This window comes from Lemur catta, chromosome X, assembly GCF_020740605.2.
Source record: "Lemur catta isolate mLemCat1 chromosome X, mLemCat1.pri, whole genome shotgun sequence".
Taxonomy (NCBI): domain Eukaryota; kingdom Metazoa; phylum Chordata; class Mammalia; order Primates; family Lemuridae; genus Lemur; species Lemur catta.
Window position 1 is genome coordinate 8,041,966 of NC_059155.1, and position 27,355 is coordinate 8,069,320.

Consider the following 27,355-nt stretch of genomic DNA (forward strand, 5'->3'; position numbering starts at 1 on the left):
GAAATTTTCTAAAGACATATAATAAATTAAGAAGTATTCATTCTATTTTTAATTTCTTTAGGAACTTCCATACTGTTTTCCATAATGGCTGCATTAATCTACATTCCCACTATCAGTGTACAAGAGTTCCTTTTTCTCCACATCGTTTCTAACACTTGTTATCTCTTGTCTTTTTGATAGTAGGTATCCTAATGGGTGTTAGGTGGTATTTCATAGTTTTGATTTGCAACTGATTATTGGCGATGTTGATATATTTTCATATATCTGTTGGCTATTTTTATGTTCTTTGGAGAAATGTATAATCAGATATATTGCCCATTTTTAATTGGGTTATATGTTTCCTTGCTACTGAGTTTGAGTTCCTTATATATTTTGGATATTAGCTCTTGGTTTGCAAATATTTTCTCCCATTATGTAGGTTCTCTCTTCATTCTGTTGATTGTTTCCTTTGCTATGCAGAAGCTTTTTAGATTGATGTAATCTCATTTGTCTATTTGTGCTTTTGAGGTTATATCCAAAAAATCTTTGTGCAGAACAATGTTATGGGGCTTTCCCCTTAAGTTTTTTTCTAGTAGTTTTAGAAGGTCTTATGTTTCGGGTCTTATGTTTAAGTCTTATCAGAATTGAATTGATTTTTGTATATGGTGTGAGATGAGAGTCTAATTTCATTCTTTTGCCTTCTAGGTATGTATCCAAAGGAACTGAAATCACCACCTTGTAAAGACATCTGCACTCCCATGTTCATTGCAGCATTATTCATAATAGCCAAGATATGAAAACAACCTAGGTATCTGTCAGTGGATGAATATAAGAAACTGTGGTATATGTGTGTACACATATACACACCACAGGGGAATATTATTCATCTTTTAAAAAGGAGGAAATTTTGCCATTTGCCACAATATGGATGAAGCTAGAGGACATTATGCTAAGTGAAATAAGCCAGGCACAGAAAAACAAATACTGCATGATCTCAGTTACATGTGGAATCTAAAAACAAAGAGTCAAATATACACAGACAGAGAATAAAACAGTGGTTATCAGAGGTGTGAGGGGAGAGGAGAAAATGGGAGATGTAGGTCAAAGGATACAAAGTAGTAGATTTGTAGGATGAACAAATCTAGAGATTTAATGGACAATATGATGACTATAGTTAATAAAAGTGCATTGTATTTGGGATTTTTGCTAAATGAGTAGATTGTAGTTGTTCTTGCCACAAAAAATGGGTAACTATATGAGATGATGGATATGTTAATTTGCTTCACTATAGTAACCATTTTAGAATATATATGTATCTCATAACATCATGTTATATACTTTAAACATATATAATAAAATTTATTTTCAAAAAAAAGCTTTTATTCAGGAAAAACTACTGAACTTTGGGTAAGAACAATGGGCATCTGTGATGTGTTTTAGCCTGAGGTGCTCCCACTCACTACCCTCCACCACCCCCACCCCCATCAGCAATAGTTTCATAAGGGTCAGCAAATCAAGAAAACCAGTAGCATTCCTGCTAATGTGAACTAACTTGATTTGTAGCAGAGCATGCATAAAAACTCCACGTCCCTGGGTGTTGTTGAAAACCATCAGGGAAGGCATACTGGTTGGGGCAAGCAACAGATGAGAAGAATAGTCAGAAATCTAACAAGGGGATAAAGGGAATGAGGCAGCTATAATGGGCTTTGAAAAGCTTCCATACATCCCGAATGTTCGGAAGGGTGTGCACATATGCAAGGCTGTGTGCACACTGAAGAGAGACTGGAAATGGCCCTATTATCTACACATCCATAGAAGAAAATGAGGCTTTGTGATGGCACTAAGGAGACAAGAATGACAGAAAGTAAAAACCATGGCAAACTTTTAAATAGCCTGAACTTTGAATGTTTGCCTCAAACCACACAGAGATCTATTGCCAAAGGGAAGAAGCTTTACTGGCTTAGGATTTTAATCATAACCTCTGACCAATAGCTTGCTGGCCAATAAACTATACCAGGGTTTCTCAACCTGATGCCTCAACTAGTTACTATGGATACTGGGGTCAGATAATATTTTGTTGTAGGACACTGTCCTACGCATTATAGGATGCTTAATAGCATCCCCAATCTCTACTCACCAGATGTCAGTAGCATCTTCCTCTCCAGTTGTGTCAAACAAAAATGTCTCCAGACAATGCCAAATGTTCCCTGAGGGTCAAAACAGACCCCCTCTGAGAGCCACTGGGCTATGGTGACCACAGTGCAATGCCTAGGAAGCCATAGATAAAAATAAAAACAAGAAGTAAAAATAAAACCTCAGCAGAGAAATCAGTGGCAACACACAGCAGGAGACACAGACTCCACAGAATTACTCCAGGCAAGTCAGTAAACAAATACGTCAAAAAAAAAATAAAAATAAAAATAAAAATAATGTCCCTGGGGAGGTCAGCCTCAGTTTTTAAAACATATTATCTAAAATGTACAGATTTCAACAAAAAAATGAAGTATGTATAGAAACAGAAGAGGTGACTTATGTATAGAAAAAAAGCAGGCAACAAACTCTCTGAGAATTATATTACACAAAAGCATATTGTCTAAGTCACACATGCAGATAGAAGGCAACCTACTGCCTATAAAAATGTCTTTTCCTTCTAATAGTCAGGCTTTACAGGAGAGAAGCAGAGTGGACCACTGGTTTTCTTTGAGTCACTTTGTCTGTGAGCAACTGTGCCTTCAAGGTATACCCCAATTAGATATTTTGAAATTCAAATATTGTTTTATTAATCTTCCATATAGTTTTTTTGTTATCAAATTCATTTAGTTCTACTCTGATCTTTGTTATTTACTTTCTTCTGCTGGGTTTGGTGTTTGTTTGCTCATCCTTTTCCAGTTCTTTGAGATGATTCATTAGATTGTTTATTTGTGATCTTTCTGTCTTTTGGATGTAGGCATTTTGGATATAAATTTTCCTCTCAGGACTGCTTTAGCTGTGTCCCACAGATTTTGATAACTTGTGTCTCTTTTATCATTTAGTTCAAAGAATCTTTTGATTTCCCTCTTAATTTTTTCCTTAATGCAATAATTGTTTAGCAGAAGGTTGTTTAGTTTCCATGACTTTGCGTAGATATGAGAGTTTCTGTTGGAGTTGATTTCTAATTTTATTCCACTGTGTACTAAGAAGATGCATTGTGTAAGTTCTATTTTTAAAAATTTTCTGAGACATGCTTCGTAGCCTAGGATATGGTCAACCTTAGAGAATGGCCCATGAGCTGATGAGAAAAATGTATATTCAGTGGTTTGGGGGTAGAATGTTCTGTAAATGTCAGTCAGGCCCATTTTTTCTAGAGATCTGTTTAAGTCCATTGTTGTTTTTGTTTATTTTCTCTTTGGAGGATCTATCCTGTTCTGTCAGAGGGGTGTTGAAGTCCCTGGCTATTACAGTGTTGCTGTTTACCATTTTGTTTAGGTCAAATAGGATTTGCTTTATGAATCTGGGTGTAACTGAGTTAGGTGCATAAATATTTAGAATTGTTATGTCTTTTGGGTGAATTGTACCCTTCACCATTATATAGTGATCACCTTTGTCTTTCATTACTTTTGTTGATCTGAAGACTAAGTTATCTGAAATCAGAACTGCCATGCCAGCTTGCTTTTGGCTTCTGTTTTCCTGAAATATTATTTTCCATCCCTTCACCTTGAGTCTGAATGAATCCTTGTGGGTTAGATGTGTTTCCTGAAATCAGAAGATGCTTGGCTTGTGCATATTTATCCATTTGGCTAGCCTATGTCTCTTTAGTGTGCAGTTCAAGCCATTCACATTTATTGAGAGAATTGATAAGTGGGGCTGATTTCTGTTCATCCTGTTGAGTTGAACTTTGTTGCTTTGCTTTCTCTCCTGAGCCACTGTGGTATGTGGCCATTGACCCTTAGTTTTTGAATGATTTTACATTTGTGAGTGTTTATTATGCTGATCCGTGTGTAACACTGTTTTCAGTACTTTCTAGAGGGCAGATCTTGTCTTTATGAATTCCCTCAGTCTTTGCTTGCCTGAGAAGGTCTTTATTTCTCCTTCATATAGGAAACTTAGTTTTTCAGGGTACAAGATTCTAGGCTGAGCATTATTCAGTTTGAGAAGAGTAAGAATGGACCCCCTGTCTCTTCTGGTTTATAAGGCCTCAGTTGAGAAGTCTTCCATTATTCTGATGGGTTTCCTTTGTAGGTTACCTGTTTCTTTTGCCTTACAGCTTGTAGGAAGGCCTCATTCATGGTCATTTTGGCCAGTCTGATGACTATGTGTCATGGTGACTTCCTGTTTGCAATGAATCTCCCAGGAGCCCTTTGAGCTTCTTGTACCTGGATATCTAGGTTTTTAGCAAGGCCTGGGAAATTTTCCTCCATTATATCCTCAAATAGTTTATCCAACCCTTGTGTATTTTCCTCTTCACTCTCAGGGATGCCTATAATTCTAATGTTAGGCCTCTTCACATAATCCCACATTTCTTCTAGGCTTTGCTGTTTTCTCTTATTTCTCTGCTTGGTTCTTTGAAAAAATAAACAAAATTGACATGTGTCTTGCTAGATTAATGAGAAGCAGAAAAGAAAGGACTCTACTAAGCTCCATCAGAAATGAAAAAGGAGAAATTACAACTGATACTATGGAAATACAAAATATTATCTATGAATACTATAAAAACCTCTATGCACATAAATTTGAAAACGTGGAGGAAATGGAAAAATTCTTAGAAATACACAGCCTCTCTAGCCTCAATCAGGAAGAAATAGAAATCCTAAAAAGAAAAGTCCTGGACCAGGTGGTTTCACATCCGAATTTTACCAGACCTACAAAGAAAAACTGGTGCCTATCCTGTAGAAGTAACACCACAACATCAAGTAGGAAGGAATCCTCCCTAACACATTTGTTGAAGGCAACATCACTCTGACACCAAAACCAAGAAAGGATGCAACAAAAAAAGAAAACTACAGACTAATATCCCTTATGAAATAGATGCAAAAAATTCTCAAAAAAAATCCTAGCAAACTGAATTCAGGTGCTTATCAAAAAGTAATTTATCATGACCAAGTGGGCTTCATCCCAGCGATGGAGGGATGGTTCAATATATGTAAATCCATAAATGTAATCCAACACATAAAGAGAAGCAAAAACAAAGACCATATGATCCTCTCAATAGATGCAGAAAAAGCCTTTGAAAAAATTCAGAACCCTTTTATGATAAGAACACTTAACAAAATAGGCATAGACAGGACTTACCTCAAAATAATAAAAGCCATATATGAACAAACCCACAGCCAATATCATACTGAATGGGGAAAAAAATGAAAGTATTCCCACTTAGAACTGGAATCAGACTAGGTTGCCCGCTGTCACCACTACTATTCAACATAGTGCTGGAAGTCCTATCCAGAGCAATCAGACAAGAGATGGAAATCAAAGGCATCCAAATGGAGGCAGAAGAGGTCAAACTATCACTATTTCCTGAAGATATGATCTTATATTTAGAAAACCCCAAAGATTCTGCCATGAGACTATTGGAATTGATAAACAAATTTAGCAAAGTCTCAAGTTACAAAATCAATGTACACAAATCAGTACCATCCACGTACACCAACAACAGTCAAACTGATATCCAAATCAAAGACTCCACACCCTTCACCATAGCAACAAACAAGATAAAATACCTAGGAATATATTTAACTAAGGAGGTGAAAGACCTCTACAGGGAGAATTATGAAAGACTGAGGAAGAAAACAGCAGAGGACATAAACAGGTGGAAAACCATACCATGCTCATGGGTCAGCAGAATCAACATTGTTAAAATTGTTAAACTATTTGTTAAAATACTACCCAAAGTGATCTAGAGATTCAATGCAATCCCTATTAAATACCAACATCATTTTTCTCAGATCTAGAAAAAAAATAATTCTATGCTTCATATGAAACCAGAGAAGACTCCGTATAGCAAAAGTAATCTTAGGCAAAAAGAACAAATTGGGAGGCATCAATTTACCAGACTTCAAACTATACTACAAGGCTATAGTAACTAAAACAGCATGGTAATGGCACAAGAACAAAGACATAGACCAATGGAACAGAACTGAGAACCCAAATATAAAGCCATCCTCATATACCCATCTAATCTTTGACAAAGCAGACAAAAACATACACTGGGGGAAAGAATCCTTATTCAATAAATGGTGCTGGGAAAATTGGATAGTCACATGTAGAAGACTGAAACAGGATCTGCATCTTTCCCCTCTTACAAAAATCAACTCATGGTGGATAACAGACTTAAACCTAAGGCATGAAACTATAAGAATTCTATAAGAAAATGTTGAAAAAACTCTTATGGACATTGGCCTAGGCAAAGAATTTATGAAGAAGACCCCAAAGACAATCACAGCAACAACAAAAGTATATAAGTAGGACCTGATCAAATTAAAAAGCTTCTGCACAGCCAAGAAGACTACCACCAGAGCAAACAGACAACCTACAGAATAGAAGAAAATATTCACATTCTACACATAAAATAAATGGCTAATAACTAGCATCTATATAGAATTCAGGAAAATCAGCAAGAAAAAATCAAACAACACTATTAAAATGTTGTCAAAGACATGAACAGAAACTTTTCAGAAGAAGATAATGGCCAAGAAATCTATGAAAAAATGTCCAACATCTCTAATCATCAGGGAAATGCAAATCGAAGCCATAATGAGATGTCACTTATGTCCAGTGCGAATGGCCTTTATCAAAAAGTCCCAAAACAATAAATGTTGGCATGGATGTGGAGAGATAGGGACACTCATACAACTGCTGGTGTGACTGTAAATTAGTACAACCTCTATGGCATGTAATATGGAGATATCTCAAAGAGCTACAAGTAGAACTACAGTTTTATCCAGTAATCCCATTACTGGGCATCTACCCCTCAAAAACACATTCTGTAATAAAGACATCTGTGCTTGAATATTTAGAGCAGCACAGTTCACAATTGTAAAGATGTGGAAACAACCCAAGCGCCCAGGGTAGAGCCCTCATGATGTTATTAGTTCCCTTATAAGAAGGGACAGGAGATGAAGCTCCCTATCTTTAAGAAGGCAGCCATCTGCAATCCAGGAAGAGGGCTATCACCAGAACCTGATGATGCTGGCACCCTGATTTCAAACTTTCTAGTCTCCATACCTATGAGAAATAAACGTCTATCATTTAAGCCACCCAGTCTATGGTATTTTCTTAAAGCAACCTGAGTTGACTAAGACAACCATGCAATAAAGATTGTATGTGGCTCAAAAAAGCCTAAAATATTTACTATCTGGCTGCTTTAGTCAGTTCAGGCTGCTGTAACAAAAATACCATAGACTGGGTGGCTTAAACAGATATTTATTTCTCACAGTGTGGAGGCTAGGAAGTCCAAGATCAAGGTTCTGGCCAATTTGGTTCCTGGTGAGGGCCCTCATCTTGTTTTGCAGATGGCTGCATCCTTGTTATATCCTTACTTGGTGAAGACAGAGAGAGAGAGATCCCTGTTATTAAGGCACTAATCCCATCATGAGGACTCTACTCTTATGACCTAATTACCTCCCAAATGCCTTATCTCCGAATACCATCACACTGGGGATTAGAGCTACAACATATGCATTTGGGGGAAGCATAAACATTCAGTCCATAGAACTAACTGGCCCTTCGTGAATGGAAGTTTGCTGACCCCTGAGATAATCCATAGCAGAAACTCCCTTTTCACCTTCTTATCCACTTCTAGGGAGTTAGAAACAGTAGCTACTACTAGCACCTTAATGGCATTTAAAACATCCTAACTGCTCTTTCTGCCTCCACCTAAGCTCCACGCATCTGCCAGAATAATCCTTCCAATGAAATTTAGCTTAAAAAACACTTAAGTAGTTCCCCATTCCAACAGGGTAAAGACAAATCAACTTGAAATTGCCTACGAGGCTCTGTACAATGTGGCCTCTGCCAATCTGTCCAGCTTCTTTTATCAACCCTTCTTTGCATTCCATGTAGTAGTCCACATAGGCCAATATGCCATCTTCTCTGTAGCCTTCAAATTCTTGTACGTGCAGTTCTCTCTGACTAGAACATTCCTCCTCACCTCCTCTCTCCTCTTTTACTGCCTAATTCACACTCAGTCAGTATTCATGACTCAGCTCAGTAGTTGTAATCTGTAAGCAGTCATTCATAAATCTCCAATTTGGATTAAGTAACTTTCCCCTGTGTTCTTATGGCACCCCATACATTGTCTGAACACATTTATCACAGTCTTATAATCGTCTGTATTTGTCACAAGAATGTGAGCACCTTGAAGATAGTGAATGTATCTTTTTCATCACTGCATGCTTACCACTTACCACAATGTCTAGCTCTTGGTCAGTGCTCATTAAATGTTGGTTGAGTAAATCAATGGTAAATCAATAGTAAATCAAGCAATGGCCTAGTTACCTTATTGGTAACTCCAACGTAGGCCGTATATCAGAAGTGAAAAGAATTCTCTCATTGAAACTACAAATAATCTTCTCCTGCCCTACTAGAGACCTAGTAATCCTGACTATCTGCTACATCCCATTTTTAGGTTGAGTTGGTAGGTACCTAAGCAGTACAGAAGTGAAATAATCTGTATTATGTGGCTGAACTCACCTTTTAGCAAGCTCCTATATATCCCCTTCATTTTAGTTAAGTTGGTACGCTTACTGTCCTTTCATTGACTGGAGCTTATTCTTATCATTTCATTGGTCATTTTTCTCTAAAGACAGGTTCCTCTAAAGACTATCTTCTTCAAAATCTAGACAAAAATTCATTCATTCAATGCACCTTCCTTGAATAACCTATGTCCTCTTTGACATTAAGTATTTGGTAGGTATCAACTGAATCTGCATTTGTGTATAGCATAACCTATTTATGCTTCTTATATTTATTTATTTATTTTCTTTTGTTTCATGGACTTCTTACACCAAGAAAGGGACTCTGCTTCCATTTTCAGTTCTTTAGTTCTCAGCTCTCTATAAAATCAGCACTCAACAAATGTTTATTAATTAGACCACATCAAAGTTTCAACACAGAAAAGAAACTTGGAACTCAACTTGACTCATCTCTTTCATAACCCACATTGAGTCAATCACCAAAGTCTGTTGATTCTACCTCCTAAATATCTTTGAAATCCATATGATCTCTCCATTCCTATTCCTTTCTTATACACATTCAGGTTTTCACCATCTATAGACAGGGGACTCCATAAAAGATTTTATAAATCAGAGTAGTAAAATCAGATTGTATTTTAGAAAGAGCACTCTAGTTTCTGAGTGGGGAATGGATCATCAGGGGAAAAAGACAAGGGTCTAGTAATGTTGGTAAGATAGCTACCTCCTTGCTCCTCAATGCTGCTTTTGGATCACTTTTTCTTCCTCTTTCCTGTAAAACCAAAGCTCCTTTGAAGCTTATGCCATCCTAAACGATTTTGGACTCCTCTTCATTACCCTAATCAAGTACCTCCTATGTCACTTTCCATTTTTAATGATGACCAATTTACTGTTGTCCACTTTACCACTTTCCTTGTCATCATTCTTGGCAACTTCATCATCATTAATTGCAGCACATTCAAAATTTTCATTTTAAACACCCCATACTCTGACCACTACTTGTCACCATTCCAGTTCAATTATTCTAGCACTCCTCACTCCAATAATCCTTCAACCCCATAGAGAGCTCCAATCCATTTATTCCAAGCTCCTTTCACTATCCAACATCTTGTTTCCTTTAATGTTTTCACTTTCCTCCTTACAGAGCTCAGATTCCATGGTCTATCATTTTAATCAATTCCCTACAAACAGCTTTAACCTCTTTGCCCCTTTTCTCTGTGTGCCATACTTTCCTGACAAAGACACAACCATGGTAAACTCAAGCTCCTACCTCCTCTGTGCCTGCAGCCAAAAAAGTGAACATTGATTTAGAAAATTTTTTTCTTTTTGTTTTCTTTTATATTTTATTTTAATTGATAGATAAGATTACATTTTTATTGTGTACAACACGATGTTTTGAAGTATAAATATACTGTGGAATGGCTAAATCTAGCCAATTAACAAATGCATTACCTCGTATAGTTATTTTTTGTGGTGATAGCACATAACATCAACTCTCTTTATATTTTTCAAGAATACAATATATAGTCACTTCACTGTATAATAGATCTATTGAAATTTATTCCTCCTATCTAACTGTAATTACGTATCCTCTGGTCAACATTTTTCCATCCTTCCCTCCCCACTTAATCACCACCACCTCTGATAACCACAAATATTTTAGATTTCACATATGAGTGATAATCTGTGGCATTTGTCTTTCAGTGATTAATTCACTTAACATAATATTCCAGGTTCATCCATGTTATCACATAACAGGATTTCATTTTCTGTGTGGCTGAGTAATAGTCCCTTGTGTACATATACTATATTTTCTTTATCTATTCATCCACTGATTGACAGTTAGGTTGGAGAAAATTTTAAAAACTGTACTGGCTAAAATGTTAAACTCATCATCAAAAATCTCAAATGATTCCATGACCTATTTGAAGTATAAAAAAATCTCAAATGAGTGCTCAACATTGCCAAACAATCCTTGTATAATTTCCTAGTAAAATTACTTGCTCTCCAAGAAGAGTATTTTTCATATCATCTCCTCTCACCTCAAACTGCCAACACCTCCTCTCACTTCCCACTTTCAACTGATTACCTTGCTTCCTCCTTCAAAAAGAATATGGAAGCAATCAGGAGATAATCTCCACAAACTTATGCCCTATATCCAACCACTTACCTGCATCTGTGCCTATATATTATGCATTAATTAGTTATAATTTTTGAAGTATCTGTGCACTTAATCAAGGCCAATACTTCCATTTATGAATTAGATTCCATCTCTTCTCTCCTACTCAGGGACTACAGTCCTGAGGTTATTCCATCCCTCTCTTTTGCATCATCAAATTTTCCCACCCTACTGGATCATTCTCATCAGGAATTACATGTCGTAATATCTCCCATCTTAAAACTATATTCCAGGAGTGATGTCAGCAAGATAGCAAAACAGAAAACACAAGACCCTCCTTCCCTCATGGAAACAAGGATTTAAGAATTTATGGAACAATTGCATTTATGAGAAATCCAGAAACCAGTTAAGAGGTTCCCACACCCCAGGTGAGCACAAAGCCAACCTCAACAAAACCCAGTAGGACAATTCATGGCATTCATTCACCAGAGCCCCTCCCACCTGGCTTGGTACAGGGCAACAGAAAGGAAACTCCCAACTCCTGACTTCTCCCTGGTGATGAAAAGGAGTGGGATATCCAACATTCGGACATTTCAGGGTGCTACCCAAGAGAATGGTTTCTGTCTTACCTGAATCTAAGCACTGTCAGCAATAAGGTAACCAGTTGGGGGCCCTTTGAAGACAAAGGCAATCAACATGGTTTGGTCTAGCACCAGAGTCTACAGACCACAGGCCGACACTATGTAGAGCTCTAGTATTCCAGCTTACTACAACACCAGGGAAGTGGCAGTATCATAGACAGATTTCAAGGGGAGCTTCTAAGGTCAGGGATTGATCTTTGGGGATCTGAGGAAAGGCCATATCCTGTACCCTCAGGACTCGATTGTGTTGCTTGGGGGCATAGAGGGGAGATTTGTGAGCTAATCTTGGGAGGCTACGGAGCCCACAGGGGCAGAAGAAAAAGATAGTGCAGTGTGAGTCCCAGCCACAGCACACTCACAGAGCATGCCTCACCCCACAGGAAGGCCACTCTCTCAGCCCATGCCAGGATCCTGGACAAGGAAGCTCCTAGCCCACAGTGGCATCATGGGGAAACTCAGCTAGTTTGAGTTATTGCCTGCCAGCAGACACTGGAGGGACACTGTGGAGCAGGGGAGGAAAGAGAAGAGTGAAATGTCCTCCTGACAGCCAGATTGTGTATCTCAGATGGCTCCCACCTCCATAAGCAGTCTTTCTGGCTGGGTGGGGCCACTGCAGCCACTCCATGGTGGCTTTTCCCAGAAGTCTGGGAGCAGACTTTTGATACCTGCCAAAATAGTTACCTTACCAGCTTTCATGGAGCCTGAAGGCAAGATAACCCAACTCAGGCATGACCATCCTCACTCCCCAACCTGCCTTTGCTGTGGTGAAGAATAAGGACTCACCTAGATGTTCCAAGGTCCCACCCAACACCTAGGGCATTGAAGTGCTTCTCCTGAGGGGCTACAGTAGGCCACAGATCCCCCAAACGACATTGCAGCTTGTTTCTTCTGGCAAGCATAACCTACTGACAGGGAGGTCAACTTGCAAAGCCCTTTACAGTATTCACTGACTCAATCATATAGGGTGTGGTTTATTCTTACCCACAAGTATCACCTACAATCTCACAGGTTAAACTGGGCATGCCAGTACAACTCACACTGTTAAGAAGACCACAGGGGTGGGAAGAGAGAAAGGATTTCAAAGACCTTAATCCTCCCTCATCAATGAGAGACAGGGAATCTGCCCATGCAAATAGCTCACCACTACTATGGCCTACAAACAACTAACAACTGAGAAAACCACCACACTAAGGATAACCAAGGCATCCATCCAGAAACTAGACGCCCATCAAAGCACCCACAAACAAAGTCAAACATTCTTACCCAACATATGCAACAACACACTCATAAGAATGAGGCAGGAAGGAAAGAGAGCCCCGTCTAAACAAAAGATAATCTAAAAATAAGAAGTGACAGGTTCCCCACATGAGAAGGAATCAATAAAAGAACTCTCAAAGTATGAAAATTCAGAGAGAAAGGATACACCCAAATGGGAACACCAGCTCTCTAGCAATGGATACCAACAAAAATGAAAATATTGAAATGACAGATAAATAATTCCAAATATGGATTATAAGGAAGCTTAATGAAATCCAAAAGAAAATGGAAAACCAACTCAAACAAACCAGAGAAACAATTCAGAAAATGAATAAAAATTCACTACAGAGATCAATATATTAAAAAAACAAAACAAAACAGAACCTCTGGAAATGAAAAATTCATTTAAGGAAATACAAAGCACAGTGGAAAGTTTTAAGAATAGAATACACCAGGTAGAAGAATGAGTCTCAGAGCTTAAAGACAATTTTTTCAAATTAACTCAATCAAAAATAAAGAAGAGAGAATTAAGAGGAATGAACAAAGCCTACAAGAAATATGGCATTATTTAAAACAGCCAAATAAAAGAATGGTAGGCATCCCTCAGAGTGAAGAAGAAAATGCACAAGGGCTGGAAACCCTATTTAAGAGAATAATTGAAGAAAATGTTCCTGTTTTTGCTGGAGATTTAGACATCCTGGTACAAGAAGCTCAATGAACACCTGGCAGATTCATTGCACAGGGATAATCACCAAGACACAAACTCATCAGGCTGGCCAAAGTCAACATGAAGGAGGAACTCCTGCAAGCTGGGAGGCAACAACATCAAGTAACTTACAAAAGAAAACCCATTAGACTAACTGCATATTTCCCAACTGAGACCTTGCAAGCCAGAAGGGAGTAGGGCCCCATCATCAGTCTTCTTAAACAGAACAGCTGCCAGCCTAGAATTTTTATCCTGTGAAACTAATTTTCATATCTGAAGGAGAAATAAAGACTTATCCTGAGAAGCAAACACTGAGGAAATTTGTCAAGACCAGACCTGCCCTGCAGGAAATACTCAGAACTATATTATACATGGATCAGCACAAGAGTCCACCCATCAGTGTAAAACCACCCAAAAGCTAAAGTTAATAGCTCATATGAAACAATAGCACAAGAGGTAAAACAAAGCAATACTGTACTACTGAACAGCATGAACAGAACTACATCCCACATATCAATTCTATCAATCAAAGTGAATGGTCTGAATGCTCCACTAAAGAGACACAGGCTGGCTGAATGGATGAAAAAATACAACCCAGGTATCTTGTGTCTTCAGGAAACACATCTAACCCATAAGGACTCATACAGACTCAAGTTGAAAGGATGGAAAAAAAATATTTCATGCAAATGGAAATCATAAGAAATCGGGTACAGCCATTCTCATATCAGATAAAATTGACTTTAAATCAATAATAGTAAGGAAATTCAAAGATGGTCATCATAAAATGGTAAAGAAGCAATTCAACAAGAAAGCACAACAATCCTAAATATTTGTGCACCTAATAAGGAGCACCCATATTCATAAAGCAAACCCTACTAGATAGATGTAAACCAAGAGATAAACAGCAGCATCATAATTGCCGGGGACTTCAACAGCCCACTGACAGATCTGGGCAGATCATCCAAGCAGAAAATAAAGAAATACTGGACTTAAAGGGGACTCTAGAACAAATTGGTCTAACAGACATTTACAGAACATTTTACCCCAAAACTACTTGATATACATTCTTCTCATCAGCATATGGAACATTCTCCAAGGTTGATGATATCTTAGACCACAAAAGATGTCTCAACATATTAAAAAAACCCAGAAATCATACCATGTGTCTCCTCCGACCACAGTGGAATAAAACTAGAAATCAACTCCAAGAGAAACACTGAATTCTACATAAAGTCATGGAAATTAAATAACCTGCTGCTGAATGATTGTTAGGTCAATAATGAAATTAAGATGGAAATCAAAAAAATTCCCTGAACTGAACGATAAAGGGTACACAAGCTATCAAAATCTATGGGATTCAGCAAAAACAGTCCTAAGGGAAAGTTGATAGTCTAAAATGTCTACATAAAAAAACCAGAAATATCACAAGTTAACAATCTAATGATACTTCTCAAGGAACTAGATAAGGAAGAGCAAACCAATCTGAAAATCAGCAGAAGAAAAGAAATAACTAAGGTCAGAGCAGAACTAAATGAAATTGGAAATAAGAAAATAATAAAGATCGACGAAACAAAAACTTAGTTCTTTGAAAAGATAAACAACATTGATAGACCTCTTGCTAGACTAAGCAGGAACAGAAGAGAAAGGACCCAAATAAGCTCAATCAAAAATGGAAAAGAAGATATTACAACTACCACAGAAATACAAAATATCATCTGTGAATATTATGAAAATCTCTATACACATAAAATCAGAAATGTCGAGGAAATGGACAAATTTCTGGAAATTCATGACACCCCAAGACTCATTCAGGAAGAAACAGAACTTATGAACAGATCAATAACAAGCAATGAGATGGAATTTTTTTCCATCCTTTCACCTTGAGTCTGCATGTATAATGTAGTTCTGAGTATTTCCTGCAGGGCAGGTCTGGACTGGACAGATTTCCTCAGTGTTTGCTTCTCTGGAAAAGCCTTTATTTCTCCTTCCTGTATGAAACTTAGTTTTTCAGAATACAAAATTCTAGGCTGGCAGTTTTTCTTTTTAAGAAGACTGAAGATGTGGCCACACTCCCTTCTGGCTTGTAAGGTCTCAGTTGAGAAGTCTGTACTTAGCCTGATGGGTTTTCCTTTGTAAGTTACTTGATGTTTTCACCTCCCAGCTTGCAGGAGTTCCTCCTTCATGTTGACTTTGGCCAGTCTGATGACTCTATGTCTTGGAGATTGCCTCTTTTCAATGAATCTGCCAGGTATTCATTGAGCTTCTTGTACCTGGATGTCTAAATCTCTAGCAAAAACAGGGAAGTTTTCCTCAATTATTCCCTCAAATAGGGTTTGAAGCCCTGTGCATTTTCTTCTTCACCCTCAGGAATGTCTATGATTCTTATATTAGGCCATATTACATAATGCTATATTTCCTGTAGGCTTTGTTCATTCCTTTTAATTCTATTTTTGACTGAGTTAATTCAAAAGAGTTATCTTCATGTTCTGAGATTCTTTCTTCTGCCTAGTGTATTCTATTCTTAAAACTTTCCACTGTGTTTTGTATTTCCTTAAATGAATTTTTCATTTCCAGGGGTTCCATTTTGTTTTTAATATGTTGATCTCTTTAGTGAATTTTTCATTCATTTCCTGAATTGTTTTTTCTGGTTTGTTTCAGTTGGTTTTCCATTTTCTCTTGGATTTCATTGAGCTTCCTTACAATCCATATTTGGAATTATTTATCTGTCATTTCAATATTTTCATTTTTGTTGGTATCCATTGCTAGAGAGTTAGTGTTCCCTTTGGGAGGGGGGTGTTCTTTTGCTCTGATTTTTCATACTTCTGGAGTTCTTTTGCTGAATCCTTCTCATTTGGAGCAGGTGTTGCTTCTTATTTTTGGATTACCTTTCGTTTAAATGAGGCTTCTCTCCTTCCTAACTCATTTGAGTATGTTTTTAGCATATGTTTGGGTAAGAACATTTGGCTTTGCTTGTGGGTGCTTTAATGGTGCTCTAGTTTCTGGATGGATGCCTTGGTTGTAGATAACCTTAATGTGGTGGTTTTCTCAGTTGCTAGTTGTTTGTGGGCTGTACCTGTGGTGAGCTGTGTGTGTGGGTAGATTCCCTTTCTGTGATGGGGAGGATGGAGGTCTTTGAACTCCTTTCTCTTTCCCCAGCCCTATGGTCTACTTAACAGTGTGAGTTGTATTCTCATGCCCAGTTTAGTCTCTGAGACAGTAGGTGGTGCTTGTGGGTAAGAATTAACCACACCCTGTATGATTGAGTCAATAGATGCTGTAAAGTGCTGTGCAGACTGACCTCCATGTCAGTAGGTGGCACTTGCCAGAAGGCACAAGCTGAAGTGTTGTTTTTGGGACCTGTAACCACCTGTATTCCCTCAGGAGTGCCCCAGGTGGTGAGTGGGGCCCTGGAACTTCAAGATGAGTCCCTATTCTCTGCCACAGCAGAGGTAGGTTGGGGAGTGGGACTAGGTGGGGCTGGGTAGGACCACTCTGCCTTCAGGCTCCACAAAAGCCAGCAATGTAGCTATTTTGACAGGGGTCATAGGTCAGTTCCCAGCTTCCGGGAAACCCTGCTAGGGAGGGTCTGAAGTGGCCCCACCCAACGTGGAAGCCTCCTTGCAGATACAGGGCCATCTGCGATTCACAATCTGACTGTCAAGAGTGGGTTTCACTCTTCTCCTCACTCCTCTGCTCTGTGTTCTCCTTTGAATGTCTACTGGCAAGCAAGAGCTCAAATTAGCTGAGCTGCTCCATGATTACACTGCAGGCTAAGGATCTTCCCTGCCCAGGATCCTGGTCTGGGCTGAGAGCTCGACCTTCCTGCGGGGGAAGGGGTGCTCCATGAGTATGCCACAGCTGGGACCCACACTGCACTCTCCTCTCAGTTCTACCAATGCAGGCTCCCTCACCTTCTGAGATCAGTTCACAAATTTCCACTCCATGCCACTGAGAAACACAATCAAATCCTGGGGGTATGGGATCTGGCCTGCCACAGGGTCCCCAAAGATAAATCCCTGACCATGGCAGGGAGAAGTGTGCTGGTCCCAAGTTGCCTATGGGGTACTCCAGCAGGTTTGATGTCCCTGCTTCAGTTTTGATGGAGCCACTGTTCATGCAGCACCAGGCAGTGCTAGTGAGCAGGGAGCTCACAGTCTGAGAAATGTCTGCGGTAGGACTTTAAGAGAAAATGATTCGAGTACCACTCTCTGTAGAAGCCTTGGTGTGGTGGCTCAAGTATCTCTCTTGGCAGCCATGGGTGGGGGAGTGGAGTAGGATGAAAAGTGTCTTGGAGGGAGGAAAGCTACCACTCTGGTCATTTTTGTCTCCCTCCCTGCAGGGCAGCCTGCCTGGAATGTACTTGTTCCAGGACCCACTGGATCCCTGTGCCTCCCCTAGCCTGAGCCAAAGTTGGGAAATGTTTGCATGGGAACGAGCAAGCCAAAAACTGAGAGGCTGAAGTCCCCTGGGGAGGATAAAAGCTCACAGTGGGTAGAGAAGCAATATGGTGCCTGCCATTTCAGTTCAGGTCTGTGGTGACTGGAAGTGCCCCAGGGGGGCTAGAAGCCTGGTCATTTGTTCACAAGAAGCTCCCAGTTTTCTTGCAGCAGCAGCTTTTGGGCTTGTGGGAGCAGAAAGTCACTCCAGCAGCTCAGAAGCCCACTGTCAGAGATGTGAAGGTGGGAGAAACAAACTGATCCATCTACCCTTTCTGCTGGACTCCAAGCCTCTTGGGCACTGATCTCTGCCAATATCATCCTCCACCTTGTTCTGCTCTGCAACTTCTTCCCATGGAGCTCCTCCACAACTTCTGGCACCGTTCCCTCAGAATTACTCCTGATCTATGCTTATCTGTTTTTTCTCTTTCATCTAAAACCTTTCCTTTCTACCAAGACACTTTGACAGCTGATGTCTCTACTCAGCCATCTTCCAGGGTCTCCCAGTTGGGGTAATTTCTACTGATCTATCTTTACATTAACCAATTATATCCTTGGATATGTCAATGCTACTGATGAGCCCGTCAAAACCATTCATTTCTGGTAATGTGATTTTGATTTTCAGAATTTCCATTTGATTATTTCTTATATTTTCCATCTTTCTGCTGACATTATCAAACTGGTCTTTTGTCTACGTTTTCCATTAGATTCATTAACATATTAATAATAGTGATTTTAAATTTCCTGCCTATTTCTTTTTAATAGTTTTAATTGGCAAATAATTATTTATATTTATGGGATATAATGTAACATTTTAATGTATGTATGCACTGTGCTATAATTAAGCCAGTGAATTATTAAAATATTCATCACCTTGCATTACTTATTTTTTGTGGTGAGAACATTCGAAATCTACTCTCTTAGCATTTTTGAAATATACAATATATTATTGTTAACTATAGTCATCATGTTGAAAAATAGATCTCTTGCACTTATTCTTCTGGTCTAACTAAAACTTGTATCATTTCATCAACACCTCTCCATGCCCTAGTCCCTAGCCACTGGTAACCACCATTCTACTTTATAGTATGAGTTTGGTTTTTTTTCAGATTCCACATGTAAGTGAGATCATGTAATATTTGTCTTTTTGTGCCCAGCTTATTTCACTTAACATAATGTCTTCTGGGTTCACCCATGTTGTCTAAAATGACAGGATTTCTGTCTTTTTAAAAGCTGAATAGTATTCCACTGTGTGTATATATGTGTGTGTGTATATATATATATATACCACATTTTATGTATTCATTCATGCATTGATGGGCACTAATATAGTTTGGATGTTTGTCCCCTCCAAATGTTATGTTGAAATTTGATCCCCAATATTGAAAGTTTGAAGTGTTTGGGTCATTGGAACAGATCCCTCATGAATGGCTTGGTGACCTCCCTGAGCTGATGAGTGAGTTCTCACTCTATTAGTTCACATGAGACATGACTGTTTAAAACAGCCTGGCTCTTCCTCCTCTCTCTCTTCGGATATAACCCACTGGCTCCTCCTTCACCTTCTGCATTCATTGGAAGCTCCCTGAAGCCCTCACCAGAAGCAGAAGCTGGTGCCATGCTTCTTGTACAGCCTGCAGAAACATGAGCCAAATAAATGTCTTTTCTTTGTAAATTAACTAGCCTCAGGTATTCCTTTAAGCAATGTAAAATGGACTAAGACAGTCACCTAAGTGGATTTCATATCTTGGCTATTATGAATAATGTGCTGTAATAAACATGGGAGTAAAGATATCTCTTCAATTACTGATTTCATCTCCTTTGGATATATATGTGTGTGTGTGTGTGTATATATATGTATACACATATTAAAAATAGAACTACCATACGATCCAGAAATCCCACTACTGTGTGTGTGTGTGTGTGTGTATACATATATATACACACACACACACACACACAGTAGTGGGATTTCTGGATCGTATGGTAGTTCTAGTTTTAATTTTTTGAGGAACCTCCATACTGTTTTCCATAATGCCTCTACTAATTTCCATTTTCACTAATAGTGTACAAAGGTTCCCCCTTCTCCACATCCTTGCCAACACTTGCTATCTTTTGCCTTTTTTGATAATAATTTCCCTGATGATTAGTGATGTTGAGCATTTTGAATATACCTGTTGGCCATTTATATGTGTTCTTTTGAGAAATGTCTGTTCATATCCTTTGCCCATCTTTTAAACATGTTGGTTTCTTGCTATTGTATTGAGTTACTTATATATATTGGGTATTAACCCCTGATCAGATATATGGTTTACAAATATTTTTTCCCAATATGTGGGCTGTCTCTTCATTCTGTTTTTTCCTTTTCTGTGCAGAAGCTTTTTAGTTTGATATACTCCCATTTGTCTATTTTTGCATTCGTTGCCTGTGCTTTTGGGGTTATATAAAAAAATCATTGTCCAGACCAATGTCATGTAGCTTTTCCTCTAAGTTCTCTTCTAGAGTTTTACAGTTTCTTGTCTTAAATTAAGTCTTTAATCCACTTTGAGTTGATTTTTGTACATGGTGTGAGATAAGAGTCCAATTTCATTCTTCTGTATGTGTATATCCACTTGTCCCAACATTATTTACTGAAGAGACTCCTTTCCCCATTGTGTGTTCATAATTGACAAAAATTTTGACCTTTGTCAAAAATCAATTGACCATAAATGCATGATTTATTTCTGGGCTTGTTATTCTGTTCCATTGGTTGATGTGTCTGTATTTATTCTAGTACCATGCTTTTTTATTACTATAGCTTTGTAATATATTTTGAAATCAGGTAGCATGATGCCTCCACCTTTGTTCTTTTTCCTCAAAATTGCTTTTGCTATCAGGATCTTAAGTTGAAAGCTTTCTCTCTAAGATCAGAATAAGACAAGAAAGCCCAGTCTTGCCATTTCTATTCAACATAGTACTAGCCAGAGTGATTAGGCAAGAGAAAGAAATAAAAGGCATCCAAATAGAAAAGGAAGAGATGAATTATCTCTGTTTGCTGATGACATGACCTCATATCTAGAAAATCCTAAAGATATTACCAAAAAACTTGTAGAGCTAATAAACAAATTCAGTAAAATCAACACACAAAAAATCAGTAGCATTTCTATACACTAATATGAGCTATTCGAAAAGGAAATCAAGAAAAAAATTTCATTTACAATAGCGGCAATAAAAATACTTAGGAATAAATTTAATCAAAGAGGTAAAAAATCTCTACATTCAAAACTATAAAACATTGAGGAAAGAAATTGAAGAAAATACAATAAATGGAATGATATTTCATGCTCATGGAGTGGCAAAACTAATGTGAAAATTTCCATACTACTCAAAGTGATCTATAGATTCAATGCATTTTTCATAGAAATAGAAAAAACAATCCTAAAATTCTGACTGATAAATTCAACACCTGTGTCATATGTAAGTCTAGTCCAGATCTTGCTTTATCTCTTCCAATTGTGTTATTTCTTGCTCTAACATGTTTTGTAATATTGTTATTGTTGAAAGACACACATGTTGTATAGAGCGGCAGTTATTGAGGTAAATAGGACTTTACCATGAGTATTTTTATTAATCTGGTCAGGAGTTAGGCTGGGTTTGACATTTGTCATCTCTATGGGTACCAGAGGCTTTAAATCCCTCTAGTGATTATGGTTTTGTCTCCCCTTTTGGCTTTGGTCTTTCCCTTTGTGCTATACCTCAGAGACCCTGTCTCTTGCAGCTCTCCCAGGTATAATCCATTGTTATTTTAACTGGAGGTTTATTAGCTTGTTGTAGTATGTGGGGAAGGAGAGCATTCTATAATCTTCTGATTAAGTCTCAGTCCATAGAGTGCACAGTGGACCTGTGTCTTGGGAGTGTGGCCTTCACAATTGTTTTTGTCTCTTTTCCAGGGTGTAGTGGATTAAAATGTATCCCCCTAAAAGATACATTGAGGTCCTAACACCTGGTACCTGTGAATGTAACCTTATTTGGAGAGTCTGCAGATATAATCAATTTAAAATGAGTTCACAATGGATTAGGGTGGGCCCTAAATCCAATGAATGGTATCCTTATAAGAGAGAGATTTGAAGCCACAGAGATTTGAAGACACAATGAAGAAGGCCATGTGAAGATGGAGGCACAGATTGGAGTGATGCTGTCACAAGCAAAATAATGTCAATGGTTGCAGGCAACCATGAGAAACTAGAAGAGGCAAGGGAAGATTATCTCCTAGAGTCTTGGGAGGGAGTGTGGCCCTGTCAAGACCTGGATCTCAGACGTCTAGCCTCTGGAACTATCAAAGAATAAATTTATGTTGTTTTAAGCCATCTAGTTTGTGTAATTTGTTATGGAAGCCCTAGAAAACTCATACACAGGGGTAAAGTTTCTCCTCCATTAGCCACCTAATATTTTCTATGATTGTAATATTCCTAGTCTATGTCTTTAAAACCCTTTCTCTTGAATATTGAGTCTTTATTTCTTTTTTTTCCTTAGGTAAGGCAGGGAGATGAGTGAGTTGGGCTGGAGCAGGGCAGAGTTGCCTTTCCCTAGTTGGGATGGGATTTCACTGGTGCCCTCCCTATATTTTGTCTTTCTCCCAACTTCTAGAATAATCTAGGAAATAAATGGCTAGAGATCCTCTCAACTTCATAAAAAGTATTTTCAAACCATACAAAACATATTTGTTATTGCATAACCATGTTAATATACTTAACATTACTAAATTGTATACTTAAAATGGTTAAGATGGTAAGTTTTGTGTTTTCTTAACACAATTTTATCATTCTTAACACTTTTTTTTGTATAATTTTTAAAAAGTATCTGTCCCCACACATCTCTTACCAAAATGATCTTCATGTTGCTGCCAAGCACAATTCTGAGCCTTGGAGGTTGTATGGTGCCAACGGATGGCTAAAGGAAATAATCTTCTGAAGCTAGGCTGTTGAATGGCCCAACATATGACTCCTCCCTTCAGCAAGTCCTGAAGCTTGCTTTGTAGGTAGGACAACCTGTGGCACCACATCCTAGAAGACTGGACGATGACAAAAGAAAGTTAGCAACAACATAAAACAACTTTTATGAGGCTATATGAATACTATAGATATAACTATGTAAAATAATAGATTTAATGATCTCCACTGCAGAGGATTAAACAAAGGATAAATTCTGGAAAGCTAAGCATACATGGTCTATAACCATTACTTCCATTTTCTCACCAGCCACTCTTATTTTATGCCTTGCAATCCTGCTTCTGCCCCACTACTTAATTGAGTAGTTCTTTAAAAAATTCACTAATCTTAACCTTGCAAACACATACACTCATACATTGCATAATGATGTCACAATGGATCACATATATGAGGTGGTCTTGTAAGATTATAATGGACCTGAAAAATTCCTAACACCTATTGACATTGTAGTGCTGTAACACAACACAATACATTTTCTATGTTTAGATGTGTTTAGATACACAAATACTTAGCACTATATTACAATTGTCTACAGGATTCAGCACAGTCACATGCTATACAGGTTTGCAGCCCAGGAGCAGTAGGATGTACCATGTAGCCTAGGAGTGTAGTAGGCTATACCACCTAGGTTTGTGTAAGTACACTCTGTGATAGTAACACAGTGATGAAATCGCCTAACAATGCATTTCTCAGAAAGTATTCCTTGTCATTAAGCAATTCATGACTGTACAAGGATCACTCTTCAGGTATCATTCTTCTGGACCTCTCTGCTGGATCATCCTTATCCTGACTACTTGAAACCTTCTTCTATACTGAATATGTGTGACTATGGACAAGCTACTTAAATCCTCAGTAATTCCATTTCCTTTTTTGGAAAAAGAGGTTGATATTTATCTCATGGGTTTATTGTGAGGACTAAACTACTCAGAATTGAGTCTGTCCCATAGTAAGCCCTATACATGTGTCAGCTGCTACTGTTATCACTATAATTATTATGGCTATTGTTAGTAATAAACTCTATCTGTTGGAGAAAGTGCCTTGAAAAATCTGCTTGGAATTGGTGACTCTGAGTGGTATGGTTTTAGAAAAATTAATAAGACAACTCCATTGGCATAAGATCATAAAAGGCATTAATCTGTCTTGTGGGAAAGGAGGGAGAAAGCCATGTAACTGCAGATAGGCTGTGTGGTTCTTGATGTGAACCTTCTCAATTATCCCCCAAATATTCAGTAAAGTAACTAAATCCACAAAATGCTTATTTTGAGGGGGATTGTGTGTGTGTATGTCTGTGCACACACATGTGTATGTATGTGAGGTGTAAGCTGATGAAAGGACTGAAGTTCATGTTGATGTGGGATGAAACTAATCAAATACACAAAGGGCATAGCTGGAGACATAATAAAATTTATTAATGACTTGGGAGCATTCTGAAATAACAGGCTATGAAATTGAGGGCTAAAGTCCCATTTATTGAGATTTTTGTGGCTGAGGGCTAGGAGGAGAGCATAGAAAGGTCTCTGCTGATATGTGGGTTACATTTATTTCTTCACTGTCTCTTGTTTTCCAACCTCTTATCTACAGGTACTGTCTAACGGGCTGACAATCCACAGCCCACAAGCTAAGAATAAATTTTATATTTTTAAAGGATTGTAAGGAAAAACAAAGAAGAGTATGACACCAAAGCCTACAATATTTGCTATCTGGCCCTTCAAAGAAAAATTTTTCCAACCCCTGGTCTAATACTCAATTCTTAATCAAAACACTCTTCTCCCACTGCATTGAATACCCCCAAAATCTACTCTTAATCAAATACATTCATTCATTTCTTCATTATTTTACCCAATAAATATTACTAAGCATGTGTGGAATAGGCACTTTCTTAAGTACTGAGAATACAAACACAGACAACTGAGCAATTCCAGCTACCATTCAAGAGGCTCACAATCTAGTGGAGAAGAAACACAAGTATAGGGTGATAACTACTGCTACCTATAATAGTTTTAAGCACAAAGTACAGTGAAAAAGTGCAAAGGAGAAAGCCGTTAATTATGCCTGGGAAAACTGGCAGAACTCTGCATGAATCGGGTTCTTTGAAGAAGTGTTTCATTTTTTTGTATATACTTTAAAAACAAAACTTGCTCATTGTAAAAAAAAAAGGAGGGGGAATTAAAAACAACCTACACAACCAAAAAATATATAAAATAAAAAGTGAAAGCATCCTTCTCTCATTATTTGCCATTCCCATTCCGTCAAGGAAACTGTTGATGAGGTTTGGCACATACAATTAAAATCTCCATTACTGCCATTCACACATACAAAAATGCATATGTTTTAGTATTCAAACCATAGAGAAGAGTAGAAAACAAAAAGAAAGTCTCTCCTTCCCCACTTTCTCTTATCTTACTACTGAAATGTTACCAGTTTTAATTTTTAAAAATTTAAGATTTTTAAAAATCCAAGCAATTTACAAACTGGGAGTAGGTATTTGAAATTCATACCACTGACAAAATATTAGTATCAAGAATATTTAAAGGCATCCTACAAATCAACAGGAAAAGCAAACAATATGTGAGCAAACAAGATGAACAGACATTTCTAAGAAGAGAAAACACATACGATCAATAAATTTATGAAGACATGTTCAACATCGTTAATGATTAGGGAAATTTAATGAAATTTAATCAAACCATCATGTTTCTTTTATACCCTGTTATCATCTTTCATTTTATTTTTTTCTGTTCTTCAACTTTGATGTTTTCTATTTACTGGTCCCTTTCTATTTCTAGTTTGCAGTTAAGGTGATCCCAAAAGTTTTTTATTTCATATATTTCACTTTTCAGTTTAAGTATTCCCATTTGGTTCTATACTATACATGATTTTCAAACTTGACCTACTGCATTATATCTATACTTGCCACCATTCCATTCCAGGCCCACCATTATTTCTCACTCAAAGTCTCCTAACTGATCTATCCATATCCACTCTTGCCCTGCCTTCTACTACCTGGTCCTAAGCTACCTCTCAGCCTAACTTCCTGCTACTTACCTTTTTGTACTTTATTGCTTACCCCTAGATCCACCAGATTCTTTCCTATTCAGAGAAACTCATGTTCATGCTCTTCATTCCCTCAAACTGGAAGTCCTTCCTACTCTGACTTTTATTCATCTTTTAAGAGTCAGCCTGGATATCATCACATCAAAGAAGTCTCTAAACTTCCAGAATAAACAAGTTGCTTTCTTTTCTTCTCTCATAACACTCTTTTTATATCTCTTTCTTCTTAATACATTATGCTGAAAGGGTATGTTTATATATCTTTCCCCCTAATAATACCGGATGTTCCTCAACAGGAAGAACTATATGTCTCATTCACTTTTATACCCTAATATCTAGCATGGTTCCTAGTACTTACTAGGACTCCATAAATGTTTGTGGGAAGTGGATTGAATTACTCTTCTTCCAGTTTCACAGCCTCTTTAAATCTGATGTCTGTTCTAAATCTTCACTTCAGTAATAAAAATATTGACCAGGTCAAGCCAAAGGTAGAGTTTATAGCAGGTCATCAAAAAATTCTTCCATTGCCTATAATCTATTACTCAGCACTCTTTGAATACAGTAATTTAATCAATATATAATTATATTAATTAGCTAATTCATATTTTATTGTCATAAAAGACTTGTTAAAGTCTTGCTGAAATTTCATTCATTCATCATTCATTCAACGTATATACTATGTTTGCCATAGTTCCATAAACTACCTCTAATAACCTTGTCTCTCCTATTTTTCTGAACTCCTTTGATCACTGAGAATAGTTTAATAATATTGTCTGAGTTATAATTTACCCACGCCAGGACACATGTACTTTTTCTGAGAGCACAGTTAAAATATTGTTCTAGTTGTCTTTCCAAATATGTATTTCCCCATAAGCCTGAGGTAATCTGGGGCCTTATCCTTCCAAATACTAATCCTTTAAGCACATGCCACCTGTTATATTTATCCTTGCTTTTGTATTCTTTATTTCCATCTTTTATATATCATCTTTTAAAAAAAGAAACTATGAGCTCATTGTAAAACTCCTATATGGCCCTATGGTTTTCCTCTTTTCTCCTTTAATGGAATAATTTGCTGTTTCATAGTCAAAATTATGTTTTTGAGAGCTTCCCAACCTTTAGAGTTTAAAGCCATCTTAATGTAAATTAAAATCCAACAAGTATCAATCATAATAACAGAAAATTTTGGAGAACAGCCATAGCTAGAAATTCTAGTCAGAGTAGGCAATTACATAATAGGTCAATCTGAATCGTTTCATGGTTATTACTAAGGAAGAAGCATTACCTCCTGGAAGGCTTAAAGCCAAGAGTCCATTTAGCTCCTGTCAATTTTTCCTTCCAAATGTCTTTCAGATTTGTCCTTCTCTTTCCATTCCTATAGATGCCTTCATCACCTCATACCTGGACTATTGCCATAGACTAGATGGTTTCCTTGCCTCCAGTCCATCCATATTCCAATCTATTTTCCATACTATTGCCAGATTAATCTTTTTAAAACACTTTCATCATGTCACTCTC

The 27,355-nt window shown here is 37.7% G+C and overlaps 1 protein-coding gene across 2 annotated transcripts in view; it reads right to left on the bottom strand.

Annotated features, from left to right (window-relative positions):
• TMLHE (trimethyllysine hydroxylase, epsilon) overlaps positions 1–27,355 on the bottom strand; it is a 61,139-nt gene that overhangs the window by 19,103 nt on the left and 14,681 nt on the right. Inside the window, exon 2 of one of the 2 annotated variants that reach the window (XM_045537942.1) lies at positions 22,662–22,851. In XM_045537942.1, coding sequence (XP_045393898.1) covers positions 22,662–22,842 — 181 coding nt within the window. In that variant the 5' untranslated portion in view covers positions 22,843–22,851. Of the gene's footprint in view, positions 1–2,116; positions 2,246–22,661; positions 22,852–27,355 lie in introns of those variants that run through there. The other variant, XM_045537943.1, reaches the window with a different exon arrangement.